Raw genomic sequence first — 23,566 nt, 5'->3', positions numbered from 1 at the left:
CTCTAAAAAAATGTTATTTTAATGCCTAAAATTTTATATGAAAACAATATAGCAACATAAGTATTCACTTCCAAACAAATAAGATAACTTCAATTATACTTCTTGCATAATAAAAATCAAGTTCTATTGCTTTTGTGTAATTACTGTCTTACTGCAGCAGTAGAATGTTGCAATCAAATAATGTGATTTTGGGAAATTTGATCACCACAGCATATCTAAAAACATCTCAAAATATAATCACATATGGACAATAACATAAGAAGATGATTGAACTCAGCTAAACATTTTATCGAACATGTGTCGTGCATGAATAAAACAATCACTCGTGAAAACTACTTTACCCAGTAAATTAGTGAAACTTATTACAAAAATCAACAACAGCAGCATCATGATAAGTATAGGCAAAAACAACCCTAGTTTTGAGAAGAATGTAGAGATGGATACATAAGCTTAATTTTGTATAGGCAAAAAAACCTCTGAACTTCACAATCCCTTTGGTCTAACGAGAATTCGACAAGAAAAAAGAATAAAAGCATCAATATAGTGAAAATCGCACAAAAGATACTGTAAATTAACTCGAAAATTACCTATGAAAAAAAGATGATTGGTTGTTCTTGCGTAAACATCACCTTCGCAACAGATTTGAAGAACTTCGCAGAAGATTTCGCAGCAGATTTGAAGATTTCACAAAAGATTTGAAGATTTCGCAGCAGCTTTGAAATATTTCAAACAGATTTCGAAGATGAATAGAGGAGAGAGAAAGGAGGTGAAGGGTTTGAAGATGGGGAATCAAAAGTAACGTGATTTGTTTCCTTTGGGGGGAGGAGGGTTCCAAAATGGAGGAATCAAAATTGGGTCAGTAAGGGAGTGAAAAAAATGAATAACCCAACCAAACATAAAATAAGGGAGTGTGTTACCTCAATCCGTTTCCAAACCCAAAATATTTCTAACCAAACGGGCCCTTAATGTTATCATCCATAAAGGCAACGGAAAGGATTTCTCATATTTCCCATTTACAATTACACCTGCGAAATCCAAAAGTGACCTTTCTCTCATTTTCGTACTTTTTCCAGCTTCAATGGCAGAACATTCCAAACTACTTAATCTGTGATTAACCCTACATCATCACGCTCTCTCTCTTTTGTCTTTCTTAGGCTTCTCCACACTTTTTGGAGCTCGAAATGCAAGGCACAATTGTTATAGCATTGCTAATTCTGGTTCCACACTTATTATTAGTGGACGGGGAAGAGTTCAAAGGAGATTTCAGGAAGTTGTCTGGTATAATTATCCCAGGATTTGCTTCAACCCAGTTGAGAGCTTGGTCCATTCTTGACTGCCCTTATTCTCCCCTTGATTTTAATCCTCTTGATTTAGTTTGGCTTGATACAACCAAGGTAATGAACAATCTTTCATTTTCTTATTACCTTCTTTTGTTTTTCCTGTCTATTGTTTTGATCATTAAAATGAATGAATGAATGAATATGAATGTATGTATGAATAGCTTTTCTCGCTTTGATTTAAACACCCACTTGTGGGTGATGTGAGAAATTCCCTGTTCATATCCTAAATGAATTTTTTTTGTATATCAAGGGACATCTTTATTATATATGGCAACACATCACACATGGGGGATACCAAAAAAAAAAAAAAAAAAAAGAAGAAAGGGGATAACTACTGCTTCGTTTAAACGAAAAAAGAGGAAAAAAAAAAATCACATTTCAATTGAACAGCAGTTTTTTTTGAAAAACAAAGGGTAAAGAAGGTTCTTCTACGCAATTAATTTAATTTTCTATATGCTTTCGCATGTATACAAGGCTAGTTTTCTTAATGGAAATGCTGGTAGTTTACAATGATAGAAGTTAAATATACAGTTAAGATTTCGTTCTAAATGTATAGTTTGGTACAATTTAATTTGCTGTTGCAGTTGTTGGATATACAGTTGAAGATTTGAGATATATTTTGTTTCGTTTATCTTGGAGATAAGGTGGACATGGCCCATCAAATGTTTTTGTTTCAAATTCTTATTTTAATTTAAAATAAGTAATGTGATGGGTACTTGGAGGTTTTTGTTTCAATTTTTTTCTATCAGATATGCATTTTGGTTGATGGGTTTACCCTTTTGTTTTGTTGGTTCAGTTACTTTTCTTTCTCAGGTGATGAGTTTGGTTAGGGCTACTTTTCAATGGCTTTGCTTCTGGTTCTTGATTGTCTGTTCACTGCTTCATGATTCCTTTCTAAAGATTATATCTTGCGTTTAGAAACTTTAATTGGGTTATGATCCTGTATGGTGGAACCTAAATGTGTTTCGTCCCTTTATCTTATATTGACAGGAAGCAGATTACAAGGACTCAATGAATGTCTCCCTATTCAACTAATTAAGATTCATGCTAATGTGTTTTCCTTTTTTAAAGTGTAATGTTTTTCGGGAGCTCTCCACTTAAAGAACGTATCTTTGCTAGAATCTTGAACTTTGTTTCTCGGGAAAGCAAATCCTTTAGTAGTTTTGTCTTTGTTAGTGTAAAGCTGCGTACCTTTGTACCTCCATATACTTTGATAAAGTAGTTGTTACAGCAACAACATTTTTCATATTCCAGAAGTATGGGGACTATTGACTGTCCAACATGAAGGAAATCAGAAATTTAAAAGTCAAACAAGTATCTTATTAATATTAGTAACTTCTTTGCTAGATCATTTCAAAATTAGTGGTTAGTAAATAGTATTTTACCTTATTCACCATGGTTTTTTTGTGAATCAACAACTGACACTTTATGTCAAGTCACAAGTTGTCTGGCTTAAGATGTTCTTCTTGCTTGGCCATTGAACCTAATTCTGCCGTTTAGAACACACATGTTTTTTAAAAATTTGATTAATATAATGAAAAAGGATAGCATAGATATCTAAACAGATCTAAAGCTTTCATATTCATCTGCAGCTGCTTTCTGCTGTAAATTGCTGGCTCAAATGTGTTATGCTAGAGCCTTACAACCAGACAGATCACCCTGAATGCAAGTCAAGGCCTGATAGTGGACTCTCTGCAATAACAGAACTTGACCCAGGTTACATAACAGGTATATGGTTGAGATATCTGAAAACTGCTTACTTTTCATAGTTCACTCATCCTTCCTCTCCATTCGTATCATCGTATGTGAGTCGTTGGTGATGGAGCTTATGTCGTGTAAAAAAAGATGTGAAGCTTGTTTTGTGTAATAATTGTTTCCTGTTGCAAATCAGCTTTCTGATGGAGGAGCTTTGTGGCATATGAATATGTGAGATGATTTATGATCTTCCAGCCCAAGTGGTTTGCCATATCTAAAGAGGGATACATGAGTGAATATCAGCATATATGGAAGAACCTAAAACTTTTATAGAGGTCTGACTTGTTAACCTAACCTGAGTGCTGGTGATCTTTTTTGACCAGTGATTAAGTTGGTACAAGAACATGTTTAAGTTCAACATAAACCCAATACAGTCCTACATTTCGAAATATACTTGGCAATCGTTGTTAATGATTTGATTGTTCACTGCTGCACTGCTGCTGTTTCGTGAATTGTAATGCTGAGAAAGTTTATTATCTTAAAATTTTCAAAATCATATTTACTTTTTCATACAATTTTTTTTGTCAGGTCCTCTCTCCTCTGTGTGGAAAGAATGGGTTAAATGGTGTATTGAGTTTGGTATAGAGCCAAATGCAATAATTGCTGTTCCTTATGATTGGAGACTATCACCATCAAAACTTGAGGAACGAGACCTTTATTTCCACAAACTCAAGTTAGTATATATCCTATTATTTCAAGCACACATAAATTGTTACTGATTATTCTTTTTCTGGGCATAGATCCAAATCTGTCAATTACGCTCAGGTTCTTTCTTAGTTAAGCTCCGATGACCTATAAATAAACTGTTTCAATGCTAAATATGCTTGTGAAAAGCAAAAAGAGAGAAAAAAAAGGAAAAATCCTGTCCTTTAGATGTTTGTGATTTTAGATCATTTAGAATATGAGTAATAGTATAGTTGATTTATAATTTTCTTGATGCTGCTGTTTCTTTGACAACAAGTGTGTTCCTGTACTTGTTGCTGTTGTGCTCCTTTCTTTGAAATGAAATTAAGAATGTACTGGCATTCATACAACTGAATCTTGGTCCTGGACCTTCTTCAGTTTCCTTCTCTCCTGGGTTTGTTCTTGTCAGTGTGTGATCATGAAGTCCAAAGGAACACTACAGTAACTTTGTTTTATATTTCATTTGCTACTCCTCCCTCCATGTTTTATCCTTTGTCTACTTAACTAACTTTTCCAATTCCATATTATCTGTCACTTGAAATGCCAATGCATTATTACTTGTTATTTTGAAGTATCAATGCATGGTTACTTGTTAGATTTAAGTACCAGTCATATAGCTTACAAGTTACAACTCTTTATTTTGTGAGCAAAACTTTAATTAAAGGAATGGAGGGAATGTGGAGATCTTTCATCTGCCATATTTCCATTTCGGTTCTAAGTGTAACCAACCTGCTAGTAAAAATATAACAGAAAGAAATAATATAAAAAAAGAGCTCCAGTATAAAGATCTTCATTAGTGCGTAAACCAATTGTATACCACCACTGATAAACGCCAGAATAAGCGATATTCACTGGGCCAAGAGAAACCCCCCGAGTAAAAGCTTCCACAGCCGGTTGACCAAAATGAGGATCCCAAATTGCATGAACAATAGGTCTTACGTGTAAAAGCTTGTTTTATTGGACATTTTGGCAAAGAAAGAATTTGTTTATTTTTGTTATATTTCTTAAAGATAAAGAGATGGTGCTTAATCTAATTTGATTAGAAGTAAATAAATGGGTTGTTTCCTGGCTACTTGTTTCTCTTGTCCTATCAACTTTCCAGCTTCAGCAGCTCTCATTAGAATGTGGTTTTTTCTCACAATACATGTCCACCACTTTCCTGTGAAGTTTACTAATGTTCAGGAACTTAAGGGTGCATTGGTTCATTTCTCTGTTAATCTTCGTGAAAACCCTTGTTGTTAGTAGTTGGTCTGTGCTCTCTTCGCCCTCTTTTCACTTTATCTATCTACCTTTTAATTTATACTGATGTTGCAGGCTGACTTTTGAAACTGCCTACAAACTTCGTGGGGGCCCGTCATTAGTGTACGCTCATTCACTTGGAAACCTTGTTTTTCGATACTTTCTAGAGTGGTTGAAGCTTGAAATAGCTCCAAAAGAATATATGAATTGGCTTGATAAACACATCCATGCCTATTTTGCTGTTGGTATGCTTGCTTAACCATATATCTGAAAGCAGTTATCCAGTTGTGCGCATGTGAATGATCCTGGCTTTTTGCAGGAGCCCCTTTTCTTGGTGCAACGGAGACGATCAAGGCTGCAATTTTTGGTTGCACCTTCGGCGTTCCAGTTTCTGAGGTTTCTTTTCTCCTTCTGCTTTGTGCTCCTATAGTATATATATATTACAGCTTATCTGAACTATATGTTGTTTCTAAACTTTCTAGTGTCCATAATGTATTTATTAATTTGCTCAAGAGCATTTTATGGGTTTATGGTATCTTTTTTCCAGTCATTTGTCCAGCTTAAGGTCCAATAGTAGACCGCTTATTCTGTAAATACGAAATCCAGAAAAAGGCCAAGGGAAAGTTAACCTCATATACAAAATCTTATAAGACCGCCTCACAATATTTTTTTGGTAAGACAAGGGCCACTTTTTTCCCTAAATGGGTCAATTAGAGTAGAAGAGACCCTTTTAATAAGTTGTGACCCTTGTCTAAAAGTGACTCCTTTTAACTTAAAAAGTGCTTACACATGACTTAGTAAACTTCATAATCTTATCTGTGAGGCATAATAAGCGGTCAAGTGTTAAGTTCATTGAGGCAATAAGTTCCTTTGTGAGGTTTTGCAAGATTATGTGTCTCTGAAAAGTTCCACACATATGAGTGTATGAGCAGTATTTGAAGGCTTTCCAATTTAACAGAGATCAACAAGGGGAATGAACAGGAAGGCCAAAACATGATTCGTATGTGTATATATGTCAAGTTAGCAGTTGTACCAAATCTGGGTACAGAATGTTTACAGAAGAAATATCTATGTTATAGAAGAGACAGAGTGCTGGAGCAGAGAATCAAAAGAGGATTATGTCCTTCCTTCACTTAGACAAAGTAGTTTGAATATCTCCAGTGTGTCTGTCAATGCCTCTGCATCAAGGCATCGAAGAGAAGCTAAATACATCCTACAAACATATCTTCTAAAAAAGTTGAAGGATTGCATAGTTTTATATTTAAATCTAGAATTGTTTTATTTCCTTCGTATAGCTGCAGATAACAGGAAATTTTGGTGATGCCTTATCTGCTCCTTTGTTCATTGCTTTGAATTTTCTCTGTTTTCATTCATTGTTCTAAAATTTATGATGGAGAAAGGAATGTGACTTTTGTGCCTAGTTGGCTCTGGAATTTTTGGTGGATGATCTTAAAGGTGTAAGGACTCCTTGAGGATCCTATTTTTTTCTTGGGATCTGCCTTTCGAGTGTTTAAGACCAATTTAGATGGCATCTAAATATTATTAGTGAAATTATTTTTAGAAGTGACCTGCCAATTAACAAAGAAAGCGAGGAAGATTACTTTGTATTTGAAAGATTAGTGAACAGAATACATTTTCTGCAGGACGGCCCAAACAAGCCTTAAGAATTTGAAGTTAAATCTGATTCTTATTTTGTTTCTTGTTTCTGCGTCTTTTGATTGTTCATTGTGTGCTAGTAACCTAAATATTATGATCTTCCTTACAGGGAACTGCTCGCTTAATGTTCAATTCTTTTGGTTCATCAATGTGGATGTTGCCATTTTCAAAATACTGTAGAACAGATGATAAGTACTGGAAGCACTTTTCTGAGAAGAGCAGGGCTATTCATCACGCATATCACTGTGAAGACGAGGAGTTCAATGGAAACTATTCAGGGTGGCCTACAAAGCTTATCAACATTGAGATTCCTTCTTTTCACAGTGAGACTTCTAGGCTTTATGACTCATACATGTTAGACATGCAACTTTATAATTATTTTGAAGCAAAGTTTATTTTTTCTGTTTAATTTATTATCAGGTTCTGATGCTTACCCATCTGTTGTGGATGTAATGGAGAATACTAGCATGGAATGCAGTCTTCCAACTCAATTATCCTTCACTGCTCGGGAAATATCAGACGGAACCTTCTTCAAAGCAATACAGGATTATGATCCAGATAGCAAAAGGCTTTTGCACCAGTTGCAAAAGTGAGCTTCCTGTTGCTATCTATTATTGTTTTATTTTGTTTCCCACATGATTAGAAATGCGATCTATCCCTCACTAATTGCCAATTTAAAGACCCTTTTTGCCTCCTCAGTGATATGAGACGTAAGGCTTGAACGCCTTTCCAGATCCTGTACAAAGTTTGGTATTATAATGACTTTATTTGTTCTAGTGCCATGGGAATTGGTGTGGGGTCATCAATCATTTCAATTCTCTTCTGAAGGAGGTTTGTGGTCTTAGATTTTCCTTCTATTCATAGAATCTTTTAGGTTCAAACTCTAGCAGTAGGTCACTAGGAATTTTGGGATTTAGTAGGTTGTAAAAGTGACCAACTTTTGTTGATGGTAGGAAGCTCTTCTTTGATCTGCTTTGGCTAGTGTCACATTGGTATTATCAACTACTATGTACATGCCTGGAGAAAAATGTGAATTTTCTGTGGTCTCTGGAAGAATTGGAGTAGAGTGATCATCTTGTGAGCTGGCACTAAGTTTGGAATCGTTACAAGTAAGAGATTAGCACTGGGATATGATAATTTGTTTCAGCACATGGTGATTTCTTAGATTGGAATATCAACTAGTCTTTTGTGAGAGCAACCTTGTTCTATGCTTTTTCCTTGTCTTCATTGGGAAATGACCCAAATAAATTTGTCAAAGTATTGAATATATATATATATATATATATATATATATTATATATATATATTATATATATATATATATATATATATATATATATATATATATATATATATATATATATATATATAGAGGCAAGATCACATGAAAATGCTCCTTACATGAGAAATGAGAATGAATCTCAACCACACGATTGGTTTAGAATTATAACACTTATTCATTAGAGTTATATCCCTCTAAAAAATTTTGAATTCAAATTTTTTTTTTTTTTTTTTTGCATTTTGAAAATTCAAATATTTTGTTTTTAGAGTTACATCACTTTTTCATTAGAGTTACATCACTTATTCATAAGAGTTATAACGTGTAAAATTCATTCTCATTTCTCATGTAAGTATGCATTCTCATATGAACTCACTTCTATATATATATATATATATATATATATGGATAAAGTGTGACTTGTAGTTTGCATTTGGTAGGATTATACTCCTATTCTTTTAACTTAATGTAAGGCTTTTCTTATTGAATATTAGATCATTGATATTCTAGAATGTTTTAGAGTGCATTTACTAGGGCAGAGAAATTATGGTTCTTCCTTTTATTAAAGTTCCAATGAATTCTACAAGTCTATAACTGCTCCAACCTTCCACGCAATGAGAATTGTATCTGGTTAAATTTAGTGTGAACAGGAGAGAAAAATAATCCATAGACAAAAACTCTTCAGCCTATTTACTTCACCTAATTTTTATCCAGCTGAATTAAAACTCTTTGTTATTCAAACCATTATTTAGGCGATTCTGTGAGTGTTTTTCTCATATATAGACCATAGCTCACTGATTTTAGTTATTAGAACTGATATTTATTCATTAAATTTCTCAAATCGAATTTTGTTGATTAAACTTCTATTTGATTTTTAACAATTGTTAATTTTTAATTTGAAAAGAATAGGGCCTTAATCTCTTTCCAAACTCTGAAATCCTGAAACATCAAGTAAATGGAGGGAGTATACAACTGGTGGCTAAGGGTCTTATAGTTGTGCTCTTTCGGGGAATGGTGTTTTCCGCCTCTGGAGAGATTCTTTCTATAAATGTTCAAAAGAGATATCTCATCCAAATATTTCTTAGATTCTACCCTTTATTTGGAGAGTGCATATCTAAGAACTGCTGAAGTGAGTTTTGGTTAGAATGAAGGTTGTTGAGGAAGTCAATTTTTCATAAATTAAACTAAAGGTAAAGAGCCTAAAAGAGAAAGAGGATGAAATCAGGGGACTCATAGAGTTGTGGAATGAGATAGATTCTAGCAAGGGATGTTCTACTAGGATTGATGCGGAAGCGTAGTAGCAAGAAAAAATCTAAACAAATCTAAGGAACAAAAATTAAAGCAATGACAAATGCAAATTTAATGTGGAAAACCTCTCCTTAACAAGTAGTGGAAAAATCACCAACCGTTTGCTAATCCTTTAATAAATGTTAGCCAAACCATACCGGGAAGGCGTGAATTACAATCTCTCTGAGGAACTATAACTAGAAACTAAGAGTTTTGTAATATCTCCCCGTATTTGATGAGCATACAAAATAATGATCCCAATCCCCCTTTACATTGAGGATGGAGTCCTACCCCTAGTAACATTAAAATCTAATAAGACCTAATCCAACTAGACTTAGTAAACTAATTATTTATCTTCCCAATACAATTTGCAATCTATTAGGACATAAATAATCTTCTAAAGAATCTTAACATAATAAGACTAGAAAAAATACAGATTTTTCACCCCGAGGTTTTACGAAATTGATGAGGTACCCCTGCTGTTTCAAAAATTCATTGTGTGCGCCTTAAGTTTGCATATAATGTACTAGACACCCTCAATAACTTACTGGTGTTGATTCTTTTAACTTAAATGACCTAAAATCACTTAAACCCAACCTAATTTGCCACTAATTGCCTTTTTTTGCCGTCAAAATAGTTTTAATAGTGGCCTAAGTTTCCTCTTAGGCAATTTTGTTTGCTTTTGTAAGACTTTATTGGGCATAATGTGAAATAGTTGGGGAATTAGGGTAAGGGTCAACTGATTTTGGGTGATTTAAGCTAACAAAACAACACCAGTTAGGGTAAGGGTCAACTGATTTTGGGTCATTTAAGCTAACAAAACAACACCAGTAAGTTATTGAGGGTGTTTGGTACATTATATGCAAACTTAAGGGGTATTCGATGAATTTTGAAACCCCATAGGTATCTTGTGAATTTCGTAAAAACCTCAGGGGTACCTCGTGAAAAATCCGGAAAAAATTGAAAACCCCGCGGGTGCGGGTTTCACCTCGCAGGCAGGCATAGTCTTTCCAATTCGTCTATAATTTTTCTTCGAACACACTCAAAGGTCGAAACCCACTAGGCCACAACATGTGTCCAGCCCTACTAAACGTGTTGGACTATTGGGCTTGCATCACTAACTACAATCATGGCCATCTTTAGAGGCTGGTTTGCACTTGTGATACTGGGATATGCTATCAAGATGCCTAATGTTTTATCAAATGAGGCATTAAACATGTTTGAATTACCGATCCTTAGTTTGGCAAGAGGTGAAATGTGATGATTTTCTTACTTTTTTATATCCTTTTTTCCTTTAACAAGCTCCTTTTAAGTTGCAAAGACAGATAGATGAGCACAGCTATAGTAGATTGTTATTGTTGATTGGACTGAGCAGGTGATGCAGCTTTAAAAGGGTGTTCAGATCCATTTGAACCTCTGGTAATTTAGAAGGGGCTAAAAAACGATAGTTAAATACTGTACGGCCTCACAGCAGAAGTTTGTAGTTGATTATTAAATGATTAACTCCTTTGATGTAAGACCCTACTTCTGATTCAGCTCTAAAACTGTAAAAGATACCTTATTCTGGAGTTATAAACTCTCTAGTTTTTTTTTTTAGGTCATATCATGGAGATCCTGTATTGAATCCACTCACTCCTTGGGACAGACCACCTCTGAGAAATGTTTTCTGCATTTATGGGGTAGATTCAAAAACAGAGGTATTGTATCTACTTTCGTAGAGATTTAGCTGGTTTTGTGCTCTATGAGTCACCTCTGTGAATAATATGAAGCCTGACACTTATTTTAAACATCAAGATATTTTAATTAGTCATATCTGTTATACTTTTATAATTTCTTTTAATCTCTAAATCTTTTACTTAAATTACGTGAAGTTCTTCTCTATGTAACTTGTTTCGTTGCTTAGAGGTGGAAGTATGTAATGATAACTCACCACGCTGAAACCCAGTTGGCCAATTGTGCGTGACAACTGTTTCTGGTTATATTGTCTATGCATATTTTTCCGCTAATTATTTCTTTGCCTTGAGGTGACAAGGTATTGAATGTAGTTGAGGTAAAGAAGTTAAGTGTGTGACAAGAATGGAGTAAAAACTAGGCAGAACTTCCCCTCATCATGCTCTCCCTGTTCTTGCGGAGAAGGGACTTTCACATATAGTTTCTACATAAATGCTTGTAGTAGCAGAGACTTTGCCTGCGGAAAGATCAGGAAAAGTTTGGAAGTGGTATAAGTAGCATAAATTCCATAGAAGTCCTCCTATAATCTTATAATGGTTTGTTATGTGCCCATAATTGTTGAAAACTGACGGATATAGTATGCTGTGTTTCCATCCTGGTCCTTCATATGTTTCTGCTCTATGGCAACAAATATGTCTTTTGGTTTTTCCTCTTGTTATTATTCATGTCATTTTCTACCTTGATGAGTATATGCTGTGCCATTTTTTTGTTTCCAATGCATAAATCCGGGTTGGCTTTGCTAGGGAGAAGTAGAGGGGACCCATGAACTTTATGAATGTGTTCCTCCAACAAGAAACCTAATGGACATTGTTCCCATGGTGCAAGATTGCATCTATGTTTAGATTTTCGGAATGCATCTGATATTCCATGTTTATGGAGCATTTTAGATGTTCTGTAACTTATGAAGGCACATGGATCGGAAATTTCTGTGGCATTCAGCTTGTGGTTTTAGGGCTGAATGAGAATGACCGGATCTTTCAAAATCAAACCTCTAATAAAGTTCCTTGTTTTTTGAGAGACATGGTGAAAGCATTTCTATTACACTTTCCAAGAATGGAAATGCATCAACCCTAAAGAAACAGTAGCAATTTTATTACACTTTTCAAGAATGGATCGTTTGACTAAATTTGCACACTTCATTGGGTCAAAACACCCCTTCACCGCACTCTCTGTTGCCGGAATCTTCATTCCCAGCTTCAATTGTTTCAGACAGGACCACATCTTCATGAGTAAGTTTTGGAAGGAACTCTTTCACCTGCACCACACCTCCTTGCTACGTAGCACAGCCTACCACCCAGAAACCGACAGTCAGCCGGAGGTAGTCAACAAATGTCTTGAAAAATATCTCTGTTGCTTCACAGCAGCAAACCAAGACTCTTGGCTGATTGTTTAGCATGGACCGAGTTCTCATATAACACCTCACCTCTCCATCAGTATGTCACCATTTCATGCTCTCTATGGGCACGAACCTCCTCATCTCATTTATAGCAATCAAGATCGGAAAGAAGAGCTGGCAGAAGTCATGGTTCATCCTCTAAGAAAGAGTAGATGCAAAGGTTCGGATCAAAGATATTCACGAGACAGCCCAAGCGAAGATTGGCACTCGAAGGTTTGAGGAGCAGCCCTCAAAAGGGAAAGACGCGGAAACGGCAGATTCGCTAGTCAAGCAAGCCGTTAAGGCTGACTTCAGTTGAGAAGAATTGACCATTTGCATTCAATTGATATTAAGATTGTTAGAGGACCCCGTGAACCTTAGTATTCGTTTTCTTTCTTCCTTCCCCTCTGAATCATTCTTTTGAAGCTCATCCTATTTATCATAAGTGATTCGCGCACATTCTGTTGCCTGTGTCAGGAAGGCTGCCCTGGCTAATTCGCCACCTTTGTTTGGTACATCTTTCCCCAAACTTAGAAATCCAAGAACACCTATACTGATCATGGCATAAACCATGCCTAGATACCCGAATCATTTCTTGTCGCAAATCTTCATTTGTAGAATACCATATATCAATGGATTGACGTAATTTTTTTATCCACTCGATTTAAGTGTGCTGAATAATTATCTTCATAAGGATTGGAATAAGAAAGGCCCTTCCCAAAATGCAGCTCCCTATGGTCCATTCCCGGGTTGGGTTAGGCTGCGTCAGACTTACTTCCCCCCAACAGCTGTTGCTAAAGGCTTAACCCATTGTTGAGTACCCAGATTCTTCAAGCCCTCCATGGACACGGCAGTACTGCTGTAGGCTCCTCAAACCACTTAAAAGAACGGAATGCCATTCTAGATGATTTGCGAGGCCATATGCTGGAAGCTCAACAGCTCATGAAAACTCAGGCAGATAAGAAGAAACACAGAAGTGACCTACGAGGTAGGAGATGAGGTGTATCACAAACTCCTTTCATATGCTGAAAATCCATGGCTCGAGACCATTTGAGACATTGGCAGCCAAGTTTTATTGTCCGTATGAGATTTTGGCTAGAGTGGGTTAAGTGGCTTACAAATTGGCTCTTCCAGCTACTAGCAAGGTTTATCCTATATTCCACGACTCTCAATTAAAACCAGCTATGGGGCCCTCTCATTTTCTTCCTTCTCCCTTACCTACCCAGCTCACTTCTGACCTGGAATTGGCAGCAGAACCTGAAGCCTTACTAGGGTGCACAACATCACTCGGAGACACCTCCACCCAAGAAGTCCTCATCGAGTGGCAGGGATTGTCTGATTTTGAAGCCACTTGGGAGCACTTTGTCTTGATCCAAGAAATGTTCTCTGATTTTCACCTTGAGAACAAGGTGAATCTTTGGGGAGGGGTAATGCAATACATCCACCTATTCGTTTTACCTACAGCAGAAGGGCAGCTAAGTAGAACCTTAATTATTCTGTATTACATTAGTTATGATGACTAATAGGAAACCTGTTGTAGAGAGAGAGAATGACAAAGAAGAAGCTAGAAGATCTAGTGAGAAGAAAGACATCTTTTGGCCAGTAGTTCTGATATAAACAGAGAAACAGAAGTATGAGAATTATTTGGTGGATGTAATTGGAGAGAGCAGCCTCTCGAAAGCTGTAAACCTTTCACCCCTTTGAAGATTATCAATAGAACTCTTCCCTGTACTTCTTGTCTATGTTACTCCGACACATTCATTTACCTCAAAAATCGGGTGTCGTGTCATGTCTGACACGACACTTCACTTGGATACTTCATTTTAAACTAAAAACTTGTCTTTTTTCTACAAAATAGCCGAGTCGGACACTTGGACACCTGTATCCGAGTAGACACTCAATCGGTGGTATCTGAGTAACATAGCTTCTTGTACAGTGAATATCCTAGTAGATTTACCGCATGTGGTTTGCTCATGTGCTTTTCTTATGTTTGTTTAATTGTTCTGATCTTATTCCTATATTTACCTTATAAACATGGGTGGTGAATGACAGCTCTGGCATCTTGGCAATTGCAAAACAGGTTGGTTACTACGTTGCTCCCAGTGGAAAGCCTTATCCTGATAATTGGATCGTAACTGATATCATTTATGAGATAGAAGGATCTTTGTATTCGAGGTAAGTGATAGACTTTATGCTTCATCTTCTTAGCTTAGCTGGAAACATACTTTTCTGCTATGGTTTGATGCAGATCTCTCCCTGAAATTCTCTTTGATTCTTGCTTTCTTTTCCTGTTCTTATTGTACAACTCATTGTTGGCATTATATCATATATCTAAAGAGAATTAACCTATGATAAGATACTTTTATCATCATCCAAAGGATAGAGCTAAATTTGTATTGATCTCAAGATTGTATGTACATATCCTATAACATAAATGGAGCTGATACAGACAAAGAAAGTTAGTTTATGAAAAGGGATCATTAGACAGGAGGTTGGGGGTTGAGGCTGCATAATTACTTACATATTTGCCCATGGAATAAAATCAAGGCTCTGCTTTGCAATGGCTGAAAATCTGTTCTGTAACATGTATTTGGAATCATTATGAACCTCTTTGTCACCACATCAGCCATTGAAGCTCTTATGTGTACTGATACTTTTGAAATGCATGTATAAGGAAATCCTAGTGCTGGAAAATATAATTTCTAGTTAAATTTTAAAAAAATATAATCCAGAACTATTAAATTACAATGATGTTGTTAAAAGGTTTTTAAATTTGTCTGATGCATGAACTGACTCTAATCCTTATAGCAAAGAAATAATGCCAAAAAAATTTATACTTTTGGTAAAATTAAAATATATCTGACCTGCATTTATATTCATACTCATACCACTGAATAGAAGTGTATTAAATAATTCAATGAAATCGCTTCGGTAGTAGTTTTTATCGATAAACAAGTATTAATACTTAATATTATATAGCTGCCAACGTTGAAGGCATGTATTTGGGCTAGAGATAGATCTGCAGACTCTTAGTTGCTTTTGTATGAAATATTCGACTTCCCAGAGTTGTTCTGTATTGATAGGGAACTTGCTTAGAGTCATGTTTTGCATAAACATTTATGAAATACTTAAAATGATTGTATTCGACTCACTATTCCTAGTGATCCAAAATATATTTTACCTTATAATGGTTGCTTCCTTGTCCTTATCAAATTGTCATTTCGACACCTATATTCATTTTCCTTTCTGATTCGATAATTATGCATAAAAGATAGAAACTAAATGGCAGAAAACTAGTGGAATATGATACTCTTTTTATTGACCTCCAAATGGCTACTGATACAGAAAGCTTAAATAAAATAATGTAAACAACTCAACTGCAGAATAATGTTTTTTGCAATTGAATTTAGCAATTTGCAGTTTCCAGATTAACAGATAGAACTCCAAGAGAGTATCTACTCCCTCTCTCCCTAATTTATTGCTTCATTTCCTTTTTTTGGTTAATGTTCAAAAAACTTTGACCATAAATATTATTATTTTGTAGAAAAAAATATTATCCAGTGGGTTCTTGTTAGATTCTTCATAATGTATACTATCATAATACCTACATTTTATAATTTTTACTAATGCATAAATAAAAGATATTAATGGTCAAAGACGTGTCTTGGAGACTGCAAAAGTCAAAGAAGCAAAGAATTAGGGATGGAGAGAGTATGTATTTAGCTGTCAATCCATTATCCATTGCTTACAAAACCACTCAAACTTCAAAAATTCAAGCAAACAGAGCACTAAAAGTGGAAGCAGTAATTAAGGGATAATATAAATAAAGGGGTGAGGAGAGAGATAGAAACAGGGGAGAGGAGAGAGAGAAAAAAACACAGGAAAAGGGAGAGAAACTTGATCTAGATACAATTATTTTGGAAAATGGAACTTGAAACCTTCATGAGTGGAAGAAACCTTCGAAATCTGTTGTATTTTTTTTTCCAAGTGGACTACCAAGTTGCCTATAAAAAGATCTTCCAATCCGTGGCAAGCCATCCTTTTTTCGGCTTTTTCCAGGGAACAAGAGCGTATTTCACAAGGCAAGGTTTTACCCAGCTATATGCAAACAAGGTTAAGAATGAGTGCCACAGAGAAAGAACCCAGACAAAAAAGAGGAGATTATTAACAGATTCCTTCTCCATATGGCTCAAACTGCAACGACTAGTAATTATGAAGCTCCAGCTCTTTAGAACATCCTCAGTAGGAATCTTCTCTTTGTCTGAACCCGAGCGGAAAAACAAGCCTTTGGAGGAGCTTTTGTCTTCCAAATATCAGTAGCAGTTTAATTTATGTGCAAAAAATTTCAACGAAGAACCAAAAACTATAAACAGAAAGGGAGCCGCTTTTGCTAGCCAAATCATCTCATCATTCCCCTCCAAAGAGACCTCTTGAACACGGCAATCCAGAAGCCTTGAGACTAAATCTTTTTCCCAATACCTAATGTTATTTCACTAGGAAGTAGGAACAATACAAGACGGGGGGGTTGAATTGTATGTGTAGAAATAAACGTAACTTTTTGCGGAATTTCAAACTTAAAACAAATAAACAAACTAAAGGAACACAAGGGATTTTTACGAGGAAAAACTTCTTGGGCCCAACAAGAAGAAACAACCTCGACCACTAGGGATTTTAAACTCAACTCTTTCGCTAATTAGGCCAAACAACTTTGTTACAACCTAATTCTACTCACGAGCCACACTTAAGTTCCTAAGTGATCAATGCCATACTTCAGCTTAATGATGTTTTTCCACAAAGCATCATATTCATTTGCAAACCACGTTTATATCTTCTCTGCGTTTTGGGAAATAAATGAAGAAACATGATATCATATAAAAACCTAAATGCTTGTACAATTTTGATGCTAAACAATATAAGAAACAAAATCAATGTAAAATATTTAAACGCGTACATAAATTGGGGGAAAAGAAGTGTGAACACTCAAGAAGATACAAAACTCATTTTGAGCATTTTAGAGGTGATCGTGGGCCGGGCCGGATTCGGTCGGGCCGCGCCTAAAAAATTGCCCATTGGTCGGGCCAAAATTTTGTGCCCAAAGCCCGCTATTTCGGGCCAAAATGAGCGGGCTTTTCGGGCCAAAATCGAGCCGGGCAAAAAAAATAGACTAAAAAGTTATTTTTGGCTTGCCCAAAGCAAAAAACATCGGATCGGGCCCAACCGCAGGCCAAAAAATTATGCCCAAAACCCGGCCAAAAAGCGGGCCGGGCCAAAATGATCATCTCTAGAGCATTTCAACAGGAACAAATAAAAATAATATCATATGCAAACATGTAGAAACATAATGTGATTTTAATGCAAAAAATTAAGAAAATAATACCGTTATAGTAACATGGAATAGCGAATGACTGGAAAAATCAATGAGAAAAGGTTAAAAGACATAAAAACTAATTAAATTGAGTGTGCAATCGGGTTGGGCACTTTGGTTTTGCATGTAGTCATATGCCTATGCTAAGACCTATAGATAAGGATATTATGAAGGTTTCAGTTATCATTAAACCTCTATCATTTCATTATCACTCCTAGGTGTACCTTTCCTAGTAAGTTTCTAATGTTAGAAGCTATTCTATTTTTGATGGTTTCTTAGGTGGCACATTCTAATATCCCTTAAGAAGTCTTTAAAATATATATGTATGATTGATATTTCTCCAAGATTTTCTCATCTGTGTTCAAGTGTCATCTTCGTAGAGGAAACATCTTGATTAATTGAATTTGCGTTCCACAAAATGTAAGTTCTCTGAGAATGTATGTGTTTGATGTGTTACCTTTGCATATCCATGTTCTTTTTCACCTCTAATTTTCTTCTTCTAAGATCTCATCCACTATCTTGATCAGTAAGCTTTTGCATTTGAAATCTCACAAGCAATCCGTCTCTTTTTAAGCATGACTCTGGCTTATGTTTTCTTTTTAACCGTGCTGGTTTAATTAGTTGAGGTGAATCTTATCTTCTTCCAGGTCTGGAAATCTCGTTGAAGGGAACCCTGGAGCTACAAGTGGAGATGAGACTGTATGGCCCATAAACTTATGCTTACATTATATTTCTGTAATAGAGCATATGCGTTGTTTAGTGTTATCTAATGGAATAAATTAGCCCCTTTAATTCTGTCCATGATAACTTAGATTCTCAATTGTTTTCTGCTAAAACTTGTGACAGGTATCGTATCATTCCCTTTCTTGGTGCAAAAATTGGCTGGGACAAAAAGTGAACATTACAAGGACTCCTCAGGTATGCTTAATCTCATGACACATTAAAGATTTTACTTCTCAAATTCAAATTTGTCATTTTCCAGAGAGTGTTCCTTCATTGAGTCTTCTGTTAGTCCACTTTAAGGTGTTTTTGTGATGGCTGTTCACCTCGTGTCCTTGTTAATCTGATAAGAAATAAATTCTCCAATCTTTTGGAATCATTGATTGCTGCAGCCAGATTAAAGGAACCAAGTCAGGATTTTGTCAGGTTGAACTTTGTTGGAGGTAGGATGTTTGCAATGAGGCTAAGATTGGGCTGCATGAAAGAAGACATCGTACCACCCTATGAAGCATGGGGATGCCATTTAAGAGCCATTTCTTGTACCCAAGACGGGGATATGAAGGATTCTATATTGGGCATGTCGTGAATGGTGGAGACGATAGAAAGTATGGGACTTCGAGTAGTTTCATGCCTTCATGGTCACCTTTCGGGGATGGGAAGTGTGCTTAACAAGTGTCCAAAATATGAACCCCCCAAAAAGGGAATGATACTTTCCTGGATGGATCTATGGGTTCTATTCCGAATGCCCCTTTCTTATACACTCATACGAGTTGAGACGCTAAATTTTCCTGAACTCTTCTTTAGTCCTTTATTCTTTTCTTATCCGGTGAGTAACGTGACATATATTTCTCTTTTCTATCTCTCTCTCTCTGTTTATCTCCTTTCATTTCTCTTATATCTCTAACAAAGAAAGGAAGAATGGAATGTTAAAAAAGATTTAGGGCGAATTGAGGTAATTGGTTGAGGAGTGAACTGTTAGAGAGATGAATGTTGAAGAAAGGGGTATTCAAATAGAAGCCTTGGTGAGTTCGTTCAAGCTACGTGTGTACTTTTCCTTTTATTTCGGGTTCAGATCTAGGATCCACTGCCACACTGCCACATGAAGCATGCTTCCCGTCCCCATGAAACTATTCATGTACCCTATATTTTGCGATTGTCCAACGTGTTGGAGACGTTTCTGTGGTGAATCTATTCCTAACATCTTCCTCGGTAAGGGAAGTGACACTTAAATGGTGTTCCCATGCTTCAATTTTTTATAGTATGGATCACAAGAGTTGGCTGGCTAACTTCGGGGCCGAAAATGTTTGGCTTCAATTCTTTCGAAGTGCATGGCCAACTTATTCCAATTCTCTCTTGATGAGCATAATCGGTATACATAATCTTTTGATCATTCACTTAAGAGGAACAAACTTAATTCAAGTCGTTCCCTAGATTTGGTTTACATCCACAATACCCTTCGTCTTTTGTCAAGGAATTCCGAACAATATGATGATGAGAAGACCTAGATGTGGGATGCTACTGAGATGCATTTGATTCATAGAAGATGTGGGATTTTAAAGTTTGTTGACTTCTCACTTGGTGAACCGGGTTTGGAATTTGTTTGATCATTGAGAATTGATGCGCTTCATTTAGTATTGGTTAAGACATTAAATTATTTTTATTTTTTTAATGTCGTAGTGGTGACTTTAACTATTATAAGGATTACAATTTTCGGTGTTAATTTTTTACACGTTTCTTCAACTTCAAATATTGCTTTTTTTGTGCCCATCCCCGTACCTATTTATGTCCCTATGTCTGTTTGGTACAAGGGTACCACCCCAAGTAGAGGGGTGCATGAGACATGGAAAGAGTGGTTAGGAAGAGGGGACCAAAGAATTAAGAGTTGGTAATTAGACATGTCTTGGACCATTCCTCGAACTCTTGAGGATTTTGCCTTTTGGTTAGAGTTGGAAAATAGGTCATTGAAGGGAAGGTTCATGTTTGAACTGTAGTCTTTGGAAAACCCTCTCAACTCAAACATAACTTGCTTAGTGAATGGATGTTGGATGATCTGGCCTTCTTATTAAACAGGCTACTTAAACAAAACTTCTTTCAACTCATTCGTCATTTCTTATTTTAATATTCTTAACTTCAAATGTGTATCTAGGTGAAACAAAATATATGACAAACTAACTAAATGTGAAGAACACATGTTGAAGGCTTTTATTATAAATAGATGCTTCCTCCTAAGTCCTAACCAAGTACTCATCAAGATACTATAAGTCATCACAGCTTTTCCTTATCCCTTGAGATCCCGAAAACTCTGCAAGTAGTCCATTATAATGACAGTGTTGAGTGTCCAGTGAACAGTGTTGATTTGCTGACTTATTTCCTATTCCATATTTTGTAATTGTGATCCCATGTCCGATTTGCTACTTGTAACACTATTGATTGCTTGTCCTTAATAAACTGAAACAACTAGAAATTTCTTCAGATTAATCTGTCTTACTTTGTTATTGCAGTCAGAGCATGACGGATCAGATGTTCAGTTAGAACTAAATGTAATACATGATCAAGGAGCTGACATAATTCCGAATATGACAAAGTCACCTAGAGTAAAGTACATAACATACTATGAAGATTCTGAAAGCATTCCTGGAAGGAGGACAGCTGTGTGGGAGCTTGATAAAGGTATAAAATCTGTGGACAAGGCTCTAATTCAATAGAGAAGAAAGCACACCTTTTAGTTCTGTTTACACTTATGACTGGCAATAACCTTCTGGAAATTCTGCAGAAGGTGGTGGTTATATTCATGATTAGTGAACCTGGTAGGTTATGATAACTGCACTTTGGTTCTAGCATTTTCTAGTCACTTCATCATGGGAATTCAGCACGCTGAGATTTTTAGATTGAAGCTCAGAAGTAGATGTGACTAGAATTGGAAATCAGTATGTTGGAAGTAATTATTTGTCACTAGAAAATTGCTATCGAATCCTCATTGCTGTCTCAGGAGAGATTAGTGTTTAGCCTAATGGTTAGTTTGTATTTCAAGTACATTAGGTCCCTATTTGACACCCACCTATTACCGACTTTGGATTCCTCATCACCTGAATGCTGAAAAAGAGGGCATAATTGCTGCATTAGAACGCTCCTTGTTCTCGATGTGAGAGAGAGTGGAATATTGTGGAATATTGGTAGGCATATTGCCCATGTCAGAAATGTGGGTGAAACAATTATGTTTTGTAATTTATTTATGCTTGAGTACTTCAAGTCTAGATGATCTTGAGAATTTGGAATGTCAGACACCATGTCCTTTTGTGGTTTAAAGAGGAGCTTTCTTTGTGAACTTTCTCATGTAAAACAATGTGCTTTCCATGTAGTAAATCACAGGAATATGGTCAGATCTCCAGCATTAATGAGAGAGTTGTGGCTTGAGATGTGGCATGATATGCATCCTGCTGCAGAGTCAAAGTTCGTCACTAAAGGTGGTGCTTTTTCTTTATTTGTTAGGTTACTCAGCTATCTATTACATTTCCTTAAATCTTTGTATCATTGGAAACAGAAAAGAGGGGACCTTTAAGGAATGACGACTGTTATTGGGATTATGGAAAAGCTCGTTGTGCGTGGCCTGAATATTGTGAATATAGGTATTTCTCTCTTTGCAAATAAACTCTTATTCTCATTGTACTCAGGTCCCTCTTTCTTTCAATCTTAACCCAGCCCCTCCTCCCTTTCGGAAAATCTCACCAATCTATCCCTTCCAATGCAGGTATGCATTTGGTGATGTTCACCTTGGGCAGAGTTGTAGGTTAAAGAATTCTTCAGCAGATCTTTTGTTACATTATATATAATATGGAAAGGTACTGCTATGCTGCATTCTGGAGCAACTATCTTTTCTGTTACCTCTCCTACTTTCTCGCTGCTGATATTCCTCCCTTTAACAATATAGAATATTAGAATCCCCGTCAATGCGAATCCCTAGAAGTTGGAATGTGAACTGTGCCACTTAAAAAAACCTACTTGACACCCATATGTGATCTTATTCTCACAGGAAAAAAAGAGTGATCTGAGAAAGCTTTGGAATTAGATATTTGATGAACAGAGTGACCTTGAATAGACTACTACAGCTTCTATTACTAAACAAATGAGCACAGATATAACTTCAATATTCTTTCTGAAAATGTCCAAAGTGACTCACATAGGCATGAGTGCATTGTGTCTAAATAGTGGCAGAAATTCCAGAGCGTTTTTATTTGGGGAAAAAAAGAGAAGTTTAACCGTAAGTAGTGGATTTGGCTAGTCAATCTACGTTAGAATGTATGGTAGAGAGTAAAACCAATGACCAAATTCAGCTATCTTGAGGAACGTTTACATTGCAATGATCTGTACAACTAATTTTATTGTCTGCTTGTTTGTCATGTACTTAATCTCCTTTCCAATAACAGATTACATATTGAGCCACCGACTTCTTGCGTCCACTTTATTGGTAAAGAATGCCACTTCATTGCGCTTGCACACAAACTGGCGGTGTATCAGAAGAGCTCACATGTTCGGAGTTACAAATCTCGCTGTATATCTTCTTAAACATAAGATTGCCTTGTGATTCTTGATGACTATGAAGTTACCTTAGACCCATCCAAGAAAGCAGATTTAGCAATCAACACGAAAGAGGCATGTAACTCAGTAGACTGATAATTAATTTCTGATGTACATAATTACATATTATTTCTACTTTTATCATTACGAGTAACAAATTCTTGTATGGATTCTATGAAGTTTTGTTCAACTGGTTATAGAAATTCCATCTCTTGACTCGAACTCATCAAAATCATTTAAGCAAACCTTTTTGCATATACAGAACATTAGTCAATAATCACTTGAACAAGATCCTTATCCTCTCAAATTAGCGATATATTAACATGAGGTTTTAAACACGCATGATTGCACATTGAGCCGAGGGAGCCCTTACTCATCATTATTCAATGAAACAGCGGAATTACATTGCACCTTCAAAGATTGCATCATTATTGTTATCTGATTATAGTTTATTAGACTTCAGCGATCATCAGACTTTATATCTCTGTCTAATAAACTATATATAATCTGGTTGCTGAAGGCTAATGAACTGTAAACGGATTGTTGAAGTCTGAAAAACT

General features: G+C 36.0%; 1 protein-coding gene across 3 annotated transcripts; it reads left to right on the top strand.

Annotated features, from left to right (window-relative positions):
• Positions 1 to 985: 985 nt before the first annotated feature.
• LOC104899211 (phospholipid--sterol O-acyltransferase) lies at positions 986 to 23,172 on the top strand. Of its 3 annotated transcripts, XM_010686361.4 has the most exons (16): positions 988 to 1,394; positions 2,933 to 3,068; positions 3,624 to 3,768; positions 5,094 to 5,263; positions 5,338 to 5,414; positions 6,784 to 6,997; positions 7,095 to 7,263; positions 10,838 to 10,937; positions 14,427 to 14,521; positions 18,359 to 18,410; positions 18,558 to 18,629; positions 20,933 to 21,101; positions 21,791 to 21,895; positions 21,973 to 22,057; positions 22,180 to 22,270; positions 22,856 to 23,172. In XM_010686361.4, exons 1-15 carry the CDS (start codon positions 1,182 to 1,184, stop codon positions 22,259 to 22,261), a joined length of 1,884 nt encoding a protein of 627 aa, XP_010684663.2. In that variant the 5' UTR covers positions 988 to 1,181; the 3' UTR covers positions 22,262 to 22,270; positions 22,856 to 23,172. The 3 variants fall into 3 exon arrangements, with proteins under 3 accessions (XP_057246940.1, XP_048503929.1, XP_010684663.2); XM_048647972.2 differs by lacking the exon at positions 10,838 to 10,937 and having other exon boundaries at positions 987 to 1,394; positions 14,399 to 14,521; XM_057390957.1 differs by lacking the exons at positions 21,973 to 22,057; positions 22,180 to 22,270; positions 22,856 to 23,172 and having other exon boundaries at positions 986 to 1,394; positions 21,801 to 21,895.
• Positions 23,173 to 23,566: the final 394 nt, after the last annotated feature.

The sequence above is a fragment of the Beta vulgaris genome, chromosome 7 (assembly GCF_026745355.1).
Source record: "Beta vulgaris subsp. vulgaris cultivar EL10 chromosome 7, EL10.2, whole genome shotgun sequence".
Taxonomy (NCBI): Eukaryota; Viridiplantae; Streptophyta; class Magnoliopsida; order Caryophyllales; family Amaranthaceae; genus Beta; species Beta vulgaris.
The sequence above is the reverse complement of the archived record's forward strand: the minus strand, read 5'-3'. Positions and strand labels throughout refer to the sequence as shown.

What these genes read in the sequence shown, in the direction of transcription:
- LOC104899211 (XM_010686361.4), top strand. Translation starts at nt 1,182, where the DNA reads ATGCAAGGCACAATTGTTATAGCATTGCTAATTCTGGTTCCACACTTA. An exon ending in CCATGCCTATTTTGCTGTTG is followed by an intron (nt 5,264 to 5,337) that starts GTATGCTTGCTT and finishes GGCTTTTTGCAG; the next exon opens with GAGCCCCTTTTCTTGGTGCA. An exon ending in CTTTTGCACCAGTTGCAAAA is followed by an intron (nt 7,264 to 10,837) that starts GTGAGCTTCCTG and finishes TTTTTTTTTTAG; the next exon opens with GTCATATCATGGAGATCCTG.